Below are 15,928 nucleotides of genomic sequence, written 5' to 3' on the forward strand. Positions count from 1 at the left end.
TGTGAATATCCTGTAGATGTTAATTCTTGTTTGTGATAATCACACATTGCCATCCTATATGGTCATTTTTGCAATCAGTGGTGTACTGGTGTAATATTTGTACACTGAGGACCAAAATTTCAAACACCATATTGAAATTTTTACTAATGTCATCACATGTAAAAGGGTTCACATTTTTGGAATTTCATCTTTTCGGAGCTTAAACAAATATATACGTTTATGGGTGTAATTTTTTGGTGACTGTAGCATTCTAGGAAAATTTAAACAAAAAGATCTTTTTCTTAAGCAACCATATTTACACAATTTAAATCAGTACTCTGACTCAAGTAAACTTCAAGTTAACTATGATTATATGTAACTTAAAGCAGCATTTTGCGTCGAGTCGCCGTTTTTCCTCAATTTTTCAGTGTCTATCAAGTTTTTATCATAATAAAATCACAAAAGACAAAACTAAGACTTTCTAATATTTTTTTCCCCACAGCGAACGTTAATTAGCAAGTAATTAAGGCTTTCATATGATTCTGAGATGAGTGTCTCCCTGACACATCGAATCATTTAGTATTTATCTCATGCAGCTCTACAAAACCGCCTATTCAAATTCAACCAATCAGTGAAGAGATGTTTATTTATGACTTTGCGCTAAAAATAGAGCATTGGCATGGTAATCCCTTGCTGCAAAGCACTACTTAAATCTCCACATGGCCTAGCCAATATGCCCTATTGCATTCCCTTATGAGAAAGGTTACTTTCCTTTCCTGAAAAATGTTATTTTCTCCCATGTTGTTAGAGGAGGAAACTAAGGTTTTCCAAGAGAGGAAACTAACAGGTCCGGAAACTAATGGCCCCCATTGCGCTACACTCATAGCTACATTGCTTTTAGTGCACAATGTCCAGCATGTACATAACGTTATTCAGACCTAACCAGTGTAAGTCACATACTAATAGGTCTGATTGTACTACAGTAACTAGCCTATGTAACAGCGAGTAGAGTGATACAATATCGTTCTCGCGAATGTTACATACCGATCGGGTTCTTCTGGTTCCATGACTTTCTCTCTTGTGTATCCTTGCTGTTTTATTTTCGCGGAGCGACAAATTTTCTTGGGTTTTTAGGGCATCGTATGCAATGAGGTATGGCGTAACTGTCCCTTCGCGCAGTATGTACATCTCCTCAGCTGATTTTTGTTACTGTTTACCTTGCTATTCAAAGTACCTTGTCCGTTATACATATTCACAAGGTTCCTATACTGTAAGTGGGAGGAGTCTATCGAAGTCAAAGATTCAAAATACAAAAATCAGAAAATGTCATATTTTTTGCACTTTTCAGGAATAGTTTGAGTTGAAACTTTACAGTTAGCTTAGTTTACGTCATTGGTATAGTATCCTAGTATTGGAAAATCTCGAGAATCAACGCAAATTGCTGCTTTAAAAATGAAAATGAAAATTGCAAAAAGTGTTTTATACTGTTGTAGATAATTCCATGTTAATTAACAATTTATTAGAAAATCAAGCATTTTCTCTTAATTTTAAATATAATGTATTTTAGAAAAAGATTAGGTCATTTTACACACCCTTAATAAAGTCTCCTCACAGAGGGCTAATATCCAATGTGAGTTGCCAAATATTCCATGCATCTTTGCAAAAGTTGGAATTTTTACACTTACTTGAGATGATGATGTGGCATTGTTTATAGTGGAGATCAAAGTTCATTTGGTGTTAGCTGAAGCCAAAACATGAAAACCTTGTAAACACTTTATTTCATGAATGGAATCTTGGATAAAATATCATATAAGTACTTGGATGCTGATTGGATCCTTTATCAAATTCAGATTGCATGGTAACTCAACACCCTCAAATAGGTAAAACTTGCTATCACATCTGATCAATTTGGAGCAACTGAAATCAAACAAACATAGTGGTAGGACTATGTTCCACCCAAAGGAGAGCTATAATGGCCCAAAGCTGGTGTTTTATAACCAAACCACATTTCCTCAATTGAACATATTGATCATTCTATCTTATTTTGGTACATTTATTCGGCAAACAAATTTGCTGTTTGGACAACAGAAAAAAAAAGTTCATAATGATTTGCCCTGTTAATGCTTTTCTGAAAGCAGTTCTTGTTTAGAATAAGAATGACATTCAAAGAGACATCAGTGCTATTAGCCATCTGATAATTTGCTTATTTTGTTTTGATTTTTACCTTCTTGATTTTCCTCTGAATGTAATATACATCTATCTTTCAAGAAACATTGAGGAGCATAGGGGAAATAAGAAAAGTAGAATATTGATGGAGAGTCTTGCTGAGATAGAGTATTCTCACTCTAAGAAACCTTCAAGGTTCCTTGAATTGACAGTTCTTGTCACGCTTATTGTAGCTACTAGAAAACCAAGTGCCTCTTGATAGGAAGAGGCCAGTTTTGCTGAGCTGAGTTTGTTGCCTTGACTGGTTGGACTGTTGAGTCTTCCTATGAACAAAGTTCCATTTTGACCAAAAAAATAAGACTTCTAGCAAAGATAAAAAGAGGATGCCCCTACAGCTAAAAGCAGTTGCCGTAGTTTCAACATAACTTTTGCCTTTTGAAAAAGTAAGATCTAATCCACACAACCTAGAGGCTAGAGGCCTTGTTAAGTTGTGGATTGCTTAGTGACTAAAAGAACAGGAAAGAAATATCCGGCCACTGATGTTTATCTTTCTCTAGAGTCAAGCTATATGTTTTCTGACTGAACAAATCTGTTCTTGGTGGCCATAAATATGGGAAATTGGACTCAAAGGTATAAATAAAGCTTACAATTATATAATACTGGGAATTCTTTAACAGAGTGAAAGCAGTAGATTTCTTAGTGGGTAATGTTTATAGACATGCAGATTTGTCAACGTACCATCCCAAATTTTGTGGGTAACAAACTAATTCTTTTCTTTTATTTTGCTATTTTCGCAAGACGGTGTTGCAATTTCATTTGTACTGGTGGTGATGTTTTGAAGCCTTGCTTCATTATACATTGCCAGAGGCGAAAGGAACCTATGTGGTGGTGTGGCGTTTGTGTGTTTGTCTGTGTGTATGTGACACCTACTTGTAAATATGGTAACTCAAAAAGTTCATGTTGGATGCGCTTCATGCTTGGTAAGTGGATCCGTATTTTGACTCCAAGAGTCCTATTCTCTTCTGTGATCAAAGGTCATTCGAGGTCAACATAGGTCAAAGTTTGAAAACCTATATAATAATTCCAAAAGTATCTTTGTTGAAATTCATACTTAGTTATCCCTCTAGTCTTGGTGGTTACAAGAACCCTAATTGATAGTGGTCAGTGTTCATTTGAGGTCGAAGTCTGAAAGCCTAGGAAACAAGATAACTCAAATTAAATCATGGTTGAGGTTCATAGAACTTGGTATATAGATCTCCATTGGTTAGTACTAGTACTCTAGTGACATTGGTGGAGGTCAAATGTCATTTGAGATCGACATAGCTCAATGTCTGAAAACCTTGTAAACATGATAACTCAAAGAGCACAACTTGGTATCAGTGCATACTTGGTATAGAAGAGAGTGGAGGTCGAAGTGGATAAATTATGTATATAAACATGGTTATAAAAGCATATATCTTGGTTGAAGCATGTCATTTGGTATGTAGATACTAGATTCCCCTTTTTGAGTACAAGAATCCCATTGAAATTCAGAAGTTGATCAATCAATCAGAAGTCATTTATATAGTGCCAATATCAAGAACAAAGACCAGGTGCTTAAAGATATGTCTTGTTCAGACAGATAAAATTTTAAAATTTTAGCAGTTTCTTGCAAATATCAAAGTCTTAAGCATTCTTAATGTGGCTCGGAAGTATTGTTGTTTGTAAATATCCAAACCAGTTATTTTTGGGATACAATAATACTCTGATTATATGAACCCTTTCATCAGAAAGCCCTGATTTTTCAAGCGACCATCCGTTCATTAATAAAACTGTGAGGGCCATGACTCCAAGTACTCATGAATATTATGTACAATATAAATTTGTCAACTAACGTAACGATCAGCTCTCACATCCTTTTGACAAAGCTTGTCTACAGTATTTTCATGCATTCTTCCATTGCCTTATCAATAGATAATCACCTTCTTCATAAATGTCTGATTGTTGTTTGTATCAAGAGTGTTACCGCTTTACATAGTAGTAATTTTCTGATCACACATTCACAACAATAATTGTTAATTAGGCTAGCACTGGTGTGCTGAGCATGCAGACTATGGCCTTTCATTACATGATACCTGATATGAGCTGATTAGTCATTGCAGCATTGTTACAATGCAGTTTTGATTGTATATCTTTCTTTCTTTTCAAAAACCACAGCTTCTTAAAAGAACCAACATTTCTCCCAATCGTAGAGATGATTGTTTGAAAACAAATATATCTTAATAATCAAGGGCAAAGGTAGAGTTAATAACATGCCCAGTACAGAGATTTCAAACTAAAAATAGTCAATGATGCTTGTCCAATTTTCCAATTTTCCAGTGATTTGATTGACTCATTGTCCCTATAACCCATTGTCTGCAAACATTTTTGCATTAGTGCTCAATGAACATAAAGTATGCATCTGCTTGTAACATTACTCTCCCCTGTGTTAAGCTGGATAGCGAAGTTGCTCGTACAGGCTATCATATGTGTGCACTCAAATATGATAACGTTAGGCCTTATCACAAGTTTTGATAAGAAGTGCTCATGGTTCCCAGTTGTTCCTGATATGTTCATAATATGTATCGCATTACATGGGTGTCTTATCGTCGAAAATAAGTTAATTTGATTCTCCAAACTTTTTGATTATATCCAAACTACCTTCACCGACCAGTTCGGATAATCGGAGTTTTACTGTATATTCTTAAATTTGGCAAGTTGGCATTAGGTCCCCTTGCTGAGTACAAAAATGGTTTTGAAATTGATGGAGGTCAAAGCTCATCTGAAAACCTTGTACATATATGTACTTGATAAGTAGATTGGCCTTTGTGCAAGAACATTGCTGATCTCTTGAAGTCAGTGATGTTCAACATTTGAAATCTTGTTTGAAGTGTTACTGTTTAATGTTCTTGTACAAAATTTGGAAAGGAACCACTAAGCCAACTGGCTCTCTGGTTGATATCACTTTTTGTGATTTGATTAATCCTTCATTATCAGGTTTCTTCCAAGTTGGAAGAAGCAAGTTTCTTCCAGTTTCTTATATGAAAGGCAAAGAAAAACTTATAAATTGGAGAACTATCAATCCAAACAATTTCATATTATTGGTAAATTAGTCCACTGTGTGACAAATCTAACAAGTAAAACCTACAGAGAGTTGAGACAGACACTGCTGTCATGTAATCAAGTAATTCTTTTTAATCACAAATTGTCAATAACCCATGCCTACAAAAGGTAAGATTTCTACTGACATTGCTTCACTTAAACCAAGCACACTTGTTAGCACTAACAAGTCTACCTTAGTCCAAGAACCAATCTAAAATAAATTCATACCCTGGCTTGTGTTTAAGAACCTTACCATATTATCAGTTTGGCCAATGAGGACAAAAGTTATAAAACACCAGGTTTGTTGAAACCTGGGATACTAAAATAGCCTTATTCCTTTTACAGTCACATATTATGACAGGGATTGCCTAAGAAAATGTGCAGTGTTCACTCACATACAGTACATATAGTACATAACATCAGATAGTGGCACTGCTTACCCCACATTTCACTATTGTTTATTCTTCCAAGGAAATAAGTAGACTGTAGATAAGACCTGTCACCTGCAACTTGAAAAAAATGGCTAGAGGACTTGACAAAAGTGGCTAAAACATGTTAAAGTTGTCTAATGTGCTTGTGCAAAGTACTTGTTGTTTAGATTAAAACAATGACAGATAGACCAATGATCCAAGTGGGATTTTTCATTCATTAAAGAATGTGTCATTCCTTGTTAAACTGTTCTTTGCACATGTTTGTCATGAATATGTTCAATTTAAAGGCATATTTCGGTGGCTGAAGTTAACTGCTCAATAAAAATGTTTGACATTTTCTGCATTTTCTACATATTCTTCAATGTTTGTTTTTCTTGATAATATATATCTCACTGGTTCACAGAGGAAAAGAAAATTTATACAAACAAGTGATGGAATTCCAAATACAGAGAACCTTCCCAGCGAAGCAAGCTGTTCAAATGTGTGAGATTGCAATGATAAAGCAACATGCAGATTTAGCAAGAAAGTTATTGAAGACTTATAGGAGAGTTATTGAAGAATTCTAATTATTGTTATGATGTCACAGACCACCCACTATGTTCTAGGGTAGAATTGAAGGCCAGAAAGAAAAACCCATCCAATCAACCACATCTTGATTTAGCCACAAGATATTGAAATGGGATTTTCAACTAACTGTGGAATATTTTTCTTTCTACACTGTATGCCACTGGAAGATATCCCATTAGTCGGTTTTTGTGGTGTATACAGGGATACACAATCATTTAATGAACAGAAACACCTGGTGTAAAAGCTGGCTGGTATAAAAAAGTGTATGTTACAGAGGTCTAACCCATCCACTAACCATAGGTTCACCGTTACAATCTCCTAGCTAGGAGCACAGAGAGGAAGTCCTCCTACATCCCACTTTGCAGAAATATTACTAACAGTTTGTATTCACTAGCCTTTAACCATAGTTCTTCATAGTATAATATACTTTTCCAGCTTGTTCGCTCACACTCCGCTGTGACCTGCTAATTGTCAACACCATTAACGTTCTTTTCAGTGCCAGATTGAACAGTCATATTGTCTGCTTATAGTAGCACTCCAAGATGCTTCCAGTTAAAGATAACAATGCATTGCATATATGCAAATGCATTGTTATCTTTAGCAAAGCAGGTACTTGCAATGCATTTCAGTTCCAAAATTATACCAACATATTGAATTTACCACCAGATTCACTCAAAAACCATTCCGATGAACATTTCATGTAAACATGTATTTTTTCTCCCCCCAGAATAGGTTTACTGTTGATACTGTGTATCTGTTACGAAAGTGTTAGTCTGGGCTATGCTAAATTTTGATGTTTGTATCGACAGGTAACATGCTCTCTCAAAAGGTGTTGTCATACATGTACATTGATGAAAATACCTTTGGCTCATGTATGCTTGCAATAGATGTTACAGGTACATGGTAAATACAACAAGTTAATCTCAGTTTAAAATAACAAAATTCTATGATTTAAACCACTGATTTAGAAAAGAGATATGACTTTCAACAGTGTGATTTTTATATTGGCCAATCCTGAATAGGTTAACCAGAACTCTTCAGAAACCAGCATGTCTCTGTTTGCATTTTTGACAAACATTTTTAATTCATCTGCAAATTCTTTTTAGAAGAGTTGATTCCTACAAAACAGAACTAGTTGTACCTGGCTCGTTTGAAATATTCTGTAGCTTTATAAAGCTAAACTGAATATATTTCCATTTGTGAAACTCCCACAAAAAGCAGTGAATGGCTTTGTGTGAGTAATGTACAACAGAGTTTTGTCATGGAGTTGCTGTCATTAAGCAAGGCAATGTGTAGAAGCATTGACTCTTATACTTCCTAAATTTATCATTCACAGTCATCCAGTTGCAGTATAGGAGTCGATACTATGGACATGGGGACCATAACAGAACCAGAATCATTAGGACCATGTGAACCTGGCACTGCAGTTACTCTAGAGGGTATTGTTTGGCATGAAAACGATCAAGGTAACTTGAAAAAGATGGAGCTGTTTATTCTAACCCTTTTTGACCCTGAAATGGTATTTGCAGTATTTCAATCAGTTCAAAGAAAAATGATTATAGGAAACTGGAAGTCGTGAAGTAAACCTATTGCAAAGGCCAGACTTTGTTGGTTTTGAAAAAAAGCATTTACAATCCTCCATTTTTAGTTATGAAGGGACAGAAACAATGGGTGAATTGTGTGTGCTTGTAAAACTGAAGTTATTTAAAAAATAAAGTGATTAGGAAATGTTTTTCATTGAGCTTCAATCTTAAGTGTGACATTTTACAGGCCAATAGATGAGCTTTCATCAGTGTAGCAGGATGAATTCTTTACCGCTTTATAAGTGTGACAAGTTACAGGCCAATAGATGAGCTTTCATCAGCGTAGCAGGATTAATTCTTTACCGCTTGAATCTTAAGTGTGACATGTTACAGGCCAATAGATGAGCTTCCATCAGCGTAGCAGGATTAATTCTTTACCGCTTGAATCTTAAGTGTGACATTTTATGGGCCAATAGATGAGCTTTCATCAGCGTAGCAGGATTAATTCTTTACCGCTTTGTAAGTGTGACAAGTTACAGGCCAATAGATGAGCTTTCATCAGCGTAGCAGGATTAATTCTTTACCGCTTGAATCTTAAGTGTGACATGTTACAGGCCAATAGATGAGCTTTCATCAGCGTAGCAGGATTAATTCTTTACCGCTTGAATCTTAAGTGTGACATGTTACAGGCCAATAGATGAGCTTTCATCAGCGTAGCAGGATTAATTCTTTACCGCTTGAATCTTAAGTGTGACATTTTATGGGCCAATAGATGAGCTTTCATCGGCGTAGCAGGATTAATTCTTTACCGCTTGAATCTTAAGTGTGACATTTTATGGGCCAATAGATGCTTTCATCAGCGTAGCAGGATTAATTCTTTACCGCTTGAATCTTAAGTGTGACATGTTACAGGCCAATAGATGAGCTTTAATCAGCGTAGCTGGATACATTCTGTACCGCTTGAATCTTAAGTGTGACATTTTATAGGCCAATAGATGAGCTTTCATTGGCATAGTAGGATTAAGTTTTTACCGCTTGAATTGTAAGTGTGACATTTTATAGGCCAATAGATGAGCTTTCATCGGCGTAGCATGATAAATTCTTTACCGCTTCAATCGTAATTAAAGAATTTGTGTAAATACTAACAGAGACCATATGTTTACAGATAAACTGATCCAGATGTCTTCCTGAGTGAAATTTCATCTATAATATGTGTTAAGCTGTAGTTGCATTGTATCAGAGTTGAGCTACTGCATCATTGATGCTATACTTCTATCTATTCAAACATAAAATCCCTATAGCTCATTAGCTTAATTTACTTGTCACGTTTGGGGTCAAATAATAAATTGACAATATTTTTTGAAGTTTTCCAATTTTCTTTTTGGTGCATGTTATTAACACTGATATGTAAAAACATTGGACCACAAAATATTGATCAAACAAATCAGTCCACTTGTAATTATTCATTGAAAGGATAGTACAGGCTAAATAATGTTTGACTGATGACGATGATGATGAACATATTAAAACATTCCCGTAAAATGTGCTTTCAATTCCTACATGTAGCTTTTTCTGAGATATTGAAAATGAAGTTGTTACAGTGTGTACCTGTACAGGTGTGACTTCTCAGTTGTACACTGATAACAAAATGTCTGTTTCTTTTTTACTCTTTGCTTTGTCTTAGATTGGATCTGGTTTCAAGTACTTTTACCTAAGTGGATGTGAAGTTAACAGTATATATAAATAACTGTAATCTATTCACATTTAGATTGCAATTTTCGTATGCATCCCTTTGAGATGCATGCCAAGTAGAAAATTGGACGGAATTTCAAAAAAGTAATACATATTTGTCACTGTGTATCTATTACATTACAACTAGTTGCTTCAAGTTCGCTTTTTGGTGCAAACTATGTCAATAACAGCGATGGTGGTATTGATGATTGATTCTCTATCATACAACCGTCTTCTTCTGTTATACCATTAGACCTCATTTTGAGGTATCTCTGTAACTCTTCAACCCTCTCCTGGAGAGATAGCTTCATACAACCAATTGCTGTTATACCATTAGACCTCATTTTGAGGTATCACTGTAACTCTTCAACCCTCTCAGGACTGGAGACATAGCTTCATATTACAGAGGCAGCTGGGCCACACTTAACATGGTTTTATCTGTTTGCAATATAACCTTTTAATTTGGTTTTCTGATTGTGCTTTCATTGTAGGTGTGTTGGTTGTCAATGTAACATGGCGAAATAAAACATATGTTGGTACTCTGCTAGATTGTAGCCAGCACAACTGGGCTCCTCCAAGGTAAGATGAGAGGTTTTATTCACGTTTTATATTTTGAAGACTTGGGTCTGCTGATACTTCTGTGTTTGTGCAGAAATGGACTAAATATATATATGTATCTAGCATAGAAAGTATGAAGTATAGTACTGTTTTGCCTTAAAGATGTATTTGGAGTTATCTTCACCATTTTCTGATGGGCACATACAGAGTTGTTACATACAGATGGGAACAAGTATACACCAAGGAAAGTATTAGGTTACTTTAGTCCTCAGTGAATCTCAACAAGTGTATTGAAATTAGGCCAAAACTGCAAACTTTATTCAACTGTATGTGACAGAATGTTTCAGTAGCTTGTTTATCAGGAGCAGCCAAATATAACCACTTATAACCACTTTTAGTAGTTAGAATGTGGAGTACTATCCAAATACCATTGAACATTACATGGCTCCCACAGAACAACCCACAGTGCAGTGTTAAGAAGTAGAATAGTTGGCCCACTTTGACCCAACTAAAGATCTCTTGAACTGTTGAAAGTGCTGATCAGATGTGGTCCTTAGGTCATCCTAACAAGTTCACTAAATTCTTAGCTAATTGATAAAAGAGAAACAAGATACTAACCTTCTTTAAGATCTGTGATGCAAGGTAGTAGATATTAATGTGGAACTGATTTGTTCCAGGCTGAATACTCAAGATGCTGTTTTAAGGTATATTACAATGGTCAGCATTAATAGTATAAGAAAATGCAAGTTTTCTTCATTGTTAAATGAAACCTTGTATTGACAGCATGTGTAATTGAGAATTGTTTAAAGAGCACCTGAAATGATAAATCAGATTGAATGAAAATTGCTTTTAAGCATCCATCAATTGACATAACTTAAAATAATGTGACTTTTGAACCCCACTGGTAGGTGATTTTCTACCAAACAGGTACTGAAATTAACAGCCAACGACTGGAATGTTCAACAACAGCCCGAAAAACCCAAAGCTGCTTTCAACTTTATGAAAATAAAATAAAACTGTTAGCAAACTGCTTATCCACTAGAGAGCCTACCTGAGTTTGCATAGGCCAGTCCGTATGCATCGTTACATTCAACTTTATGAAACGTCATCGAAAGAACAGCTCAGGAAAACAGCTGACACCGCATTTTAATAACACAGCGTAACCCATAGAAACTGTAACACTATCTGTCAAAATGTCTTTTCCAAATTACAGAGGTAATGAAGACATAGAAGTGAACATCAATTTTTGATGAAGATTAATTTCTACCACAAATAGTAGAAATACAGCCAGAAAATGCCAAAATTATATACTTTTGCCGTATCGGTTTGAGCCTCTTTTCAAGGTACAAGAAGGTACCGAAGCTGGTATGTACACATGAAGTAGGGCTAGGCCTACCTGCCGCTCAAGAAGTGCCAGGGGAAGAGACACTGAATAGTGTTGATTGGTATATATTTTTTTGATGTTTAGAGTGTAAAAGATAAACATTATGTAACGCAAGTCACGCATTTGCTTGCAATTAGTGGATAGTGACAATCCTACCTGAGTTCGCATAGGCCAGTCCGTAAGCATCGTTACATGTTAGTTACAGTGAGTCACTTGCAAAGGCCTAACCTGTTCTGGCAGAAGTGGCTAACATTAGACATTGTACCATATGATGTAGATTTTGGCCCTAGGATAGTTCTTTGAATTTACTGAAAATTTCTATGTAGGCTAGGCTAGACTTTGAAATATCCTTTAGGCCTAAAGATATAATATTTTAATTGCCACAGATCCATAGCTTTTTTGCTATGCAAAATTCAATCACTAGTTATACCTAGGCCTTATCATAGTCTCCTAAAATCATCCCTGTTGGAAGGAAATGCTGACTTGTTTTCAAATTACAATGAACATAAAACCTGTGACAAAAAGTGTTTTGCTGATATGATGTTCTGCATTGCTTTTGAAATGCATTTTGTAGCTGGTCTTAGGTCTGCACTGATATGAGCCTGTACAACGGTCTGAAATATGTGGAGAGATGTATTTACTGTCAGTGCAACGTACTAAATTGTTTTACTGTAACAGTATTCATAGAATTGTGCAACTGCCAACATGTAAATTGTAAGTTATCAACTAATATATACATTATATAATATACAATGCATAGACAGGAAGAAATTTTTCTCTAGGTTATCAATGGTTGCCCATCTGACAACCAGGCCTTATTTTGAGGTTGCCCAAACGGCAAGTTTGGTTGCCTGAAAATATGTACGTAAGTGACAATATGAAATAGTAGGAGAGATGTGTAGGTTTAGTGAATAGAACACAGGCATTTTGGGGTGATACCAATCCATCATTTTACTTATTTTGGGGTTTTTGATTACAATGCAATCTAAAAGTGATGTAAGCAACTGTCGTGTCAGACAATAGTACAAACTTTAAAAAATTTGTCCTGATTGAGGACAAATATGTGCATTGATTTCTTGGTAGCTTATCAACCTAATGAATTTGTAACATTTTGAAAACAGTTATTATTCTAGGGAATGACACATTCAGTGCTAGTTTTCATGACATTAAAACCCAGTTGTGTGAACTGCAAAATGTCATGAAAAATTGTTAAATTCATGAATTTGTCTCCCAGGGTCTCTGTTGTATTAAAATACATTAATCAAATTCAAACCCAATTTAAACAAAGATAGAGTCGAAAATATAGACAGACAATTGTGTGATTGTTTTAAAAGTTTTCACTGTTAAAACAGATTAGTTAAGCTAAAGGACTGCATGGTAAAGACAAATAAAATCATACTGTATATATGCATGGCACAATCTTGAGACTGAATGTTGAATTCTTATTTAACTTTGATATTGTGCACTGCATTATGAAGACCCTCTCAGAAAAGCCATCAGTAATTGTACACTGTGCATTACAACTTATTTTACTTTTACTGTAACTTTTATCATGTGTGTTACAGGTGTTCATGTGGAGCATGTGTACCAATGACATCAGCAATAGAAAGTCGGTGCAGTAGGGAGATACAAGAGAACTCAGAAAGAAAGAACCCAGCATGAAGGATTTGAACCAGTGTTGCATTCTTCCAGTTTCGACAACAGTTTGGCAATAGGGAAGGTGAAAACTTAGGTGAGTTGAAGACATCCTTTGGTAAACCAATTATGCTTCACATGGGTGCAGAAGAAACTGAGCCAGGGCTTAAAGTGCATATATACAGTAGGGTGAATGTTCATATAGTAGGTGTATAAGTGAACTCAAAGCTTGATTGCTGTACAAGAGCCATGTCTCCAGTGCCATCTTGTCAGCATGGCACCCAGTGGCGACAAGAACCAGGTTGGGCCTTGAAAATAGTTACCACCGAGCCCTTTTAAAGTCATCATAAATTCATGGTACATTCATGTAGCCGCCCAGCAGCCCCCTTCCTATCAGGCCTGATCACACTGCTGGGTACATCAAGGCCATCATGAATCGCTAAGCTGACATTGACTATTCTATCACATCATTCACAATAGTTCATTTTACTTTTTATATATTTTCAGACAATACTGGTACACAGCATATATGCAGTTTATCAGAATGTGGTGGGGATTCCTTGGGCGTCATGTGAGAGTGGTGCTACCAGCATGTGCTGTCCACAGAATAAAGGAAAAATTTCCAGCTCAGAAATGTGCAGGTTTTCAGTATCCAAATTTAGACTGAATTGTACAACTGAAAAACTTTAACAAATAAAAGAAAGAAAAATGAAAGTAATAAGATTTATTTTGTTTTTTATGGATTATATTGCACTGTTCCTTTCAAGAAGCTCTGAATGACGGTGAAGAGTGAAGATGTCAGTGATGATGATTTGCTGTAATGTGCGTTGGTAAGAAACATGCTAAAACCTTGTATAGATATTGAGAAGATTCAGCATAGTAGCTGGCATAGACGATACCCCAAAACGTTCCTGCAATAAGGCTCCCATATTGGTACACATTGTCACTAGATGACCAATGACCTATGTACTTTGGAACTGGGAATTCTTACCCATAGCCAATGAATATATGTTTTTAGTTAGGTCACTCAAAGGGAGTCTACACTATACTTCTTTTCAGAAATATGCCAGTATCCAGTATTAAAATACTTCCTGTGCAGACTTTCTTACCCCATTGAGTTTTAACAATTTTCATTACTAAAAATGAGAGCTACTTGAAAAGTGACATAATATATAAGACAGAGAAACCTTGGCACTGAGAAACATAATACATATAAGAACTAAAACTTACCTGTTTTGTCATCAACTTTGTCCACTGGACCCCCCCAATGGCTCTGAGATACATTCCATAGAATTTAAGAGTAAATCCTCTTTCTGGCATGTCTCTTTGGTTATGATGCAGAAGTCTCAGTAACCCTTGTAATCGTGCTGGTGTGTGTGTGTATGTGACAGCTAGCTTCTAAGCATGATATCTCACCAACCACGCGTTGAGTCAATGTCATACTTGGTAGTTAGATGCCATATGATGTGTAGATGTGCTATATTGCTTTTGGTTCCCATCTCATGAACATTAATGAGTGGGTGGGGTTTAACATAAAATTCTTAAAATGTCAATATCTCTAGTAGTTTGTTTTTGGTTACCATGCCATGAATATTAATCAATGGGAGGGCTTTACGTAAAATGTTGTTCACCATACTGGTATGGTGATGTTGGTACATTATAAGCACATTGTTATGACGTTTCCAACTTATGTCAATAATAGTCATCAAATTGCAAGAAATGGCTTTTAAACACAAGACAAGGACCCAATGTTCCATGTTCTTTGGTTACTTGCCGTAGTCAGACCTCTACAGTCAAGTTGGCATGTGTTTGTTGTGTATGTGAGGCCCTAGCTTGTTAACATGGTATCTCAAGGTAACATCTGCAGTACTCATATCTGGCAATTGGCTTCTCCATAATTAGTGCAAGAACTGTATTGTTTTGGGTGGAGGTCAAAGGTCATTTAGGGTCAGTAGAGGGCAAACCGTGAACAATTCAAAACACTGTATCTCCTGAACCTGAACATCAAAGGAGGTCATGTTTGCATGGTATGATTGCCTTATGTAGTGTAAATGTTTTACACAATTTGGTGTAGGTCAGAGTTCATTCATGAGGGATCAAAAATTGGAATCTTTGTAAACATGATATCTCCAGATAGAAAACTATTTTGACTGTCATATTTTGCCTGTGGCTTCCTTATAATGGTACAAGAATCTTATTGTTTATAGTGGAGGTCAATGGTCATTTGGGTCGTCAAAGGTCACACTCTGTAAAGCCTTATAAACACAAACCTTGTCAACACGATATCCCAAGATAGCTTACATCACATTTGGCATGTGTATTTCTTATGGTGAGTACAAGAACCCTATTATTTTGGGTGGACATCAAAGGTCTATTGGGGTCAGCAGAGGTCCAAATTTCAAAATATCAAATGGATCTTATCAGGTTAACTGTTACAAATGCAAATTCAGCTCTTCGTAGTTAGAGTGAGCATGCAAAACAAATTACCAACAACAAGCAATGTCCCTCTGTCTTACTTTCATCGATGTGGTATTATTATGCCACAGAATTCTGTCATCAAACCGTGTAAGCACTGACTCTGTTTAGATTTATACTGCCCTCCATCTGCACTATTTACTTCAGACATGGTTATTATCTAGCGAACTACTCTTGTGCTGCATATGTAATGCATTTAAGGCAAGTAACCGCTGGGAGGGGTTTACCTCTGGTTATTCTTGGCATATGGTTTGTCACACTTCATTCAATCAACGGTGTTGATTTTGTGTGTATATCGTGAATATATCATAAATCAATGAACATAATACTTAATCAGATATCTCTGAAATAGTATGTCT

General features: G+C 35.9%; 1 protein-coding gene across 12 annotated transcripts in view; it reads left to right on the forward strand.

Annotated features, from left to right (window-relative positions):
• The window catches only part of LOC139978973 (uncharacterized), a 61,602-nt gene that overhangs the window by 32,769 nt on the left and 12,905 nt on the right, over positions 1-15,928 (forward strand). For 9 of the 12 annotated variants that reach the window (XM_071989592.1, XM_071989588.1, XM_071989587.1 and 6 more), the window contains 2 exons: positions 7,600-7,729; positions 10,009-10,096. In XM_071989592.1, coding sequence (XP_071845693.1) covers positions 7,600-7,729; positions 10,009-10,096 — 218 coding nt within the window. Of the gene's footprint in view, positions 1-7,599; positions 7,730-10,008; positions 10,097-10,118; positions 13,192-13,601; positions 13,925-15,928 lie in introns of those variants that run through there. The other 3 variants (XM_071989596.1, XM_071989595.1, XM_071989597.1) reach the window with 3 other exon arrangements.

The sequence above is a fragment of the Apostichopus japonicus genome, chromosome 13 (genome assembly GCF_037975245.1).
Source record: "Apostichopus japonicus isolate 1M-3 chromosome 13, ASM3797524v1, whole genome shotgun sequence".
Taxonomy (NCBI): domain Eukaryota; kingdom Metazoa; phylum Echinodermata; class Holothuroidea; order Aspidochirotida; family Stichopodidae; genus Apostichopus; species Apostichopus japonicus.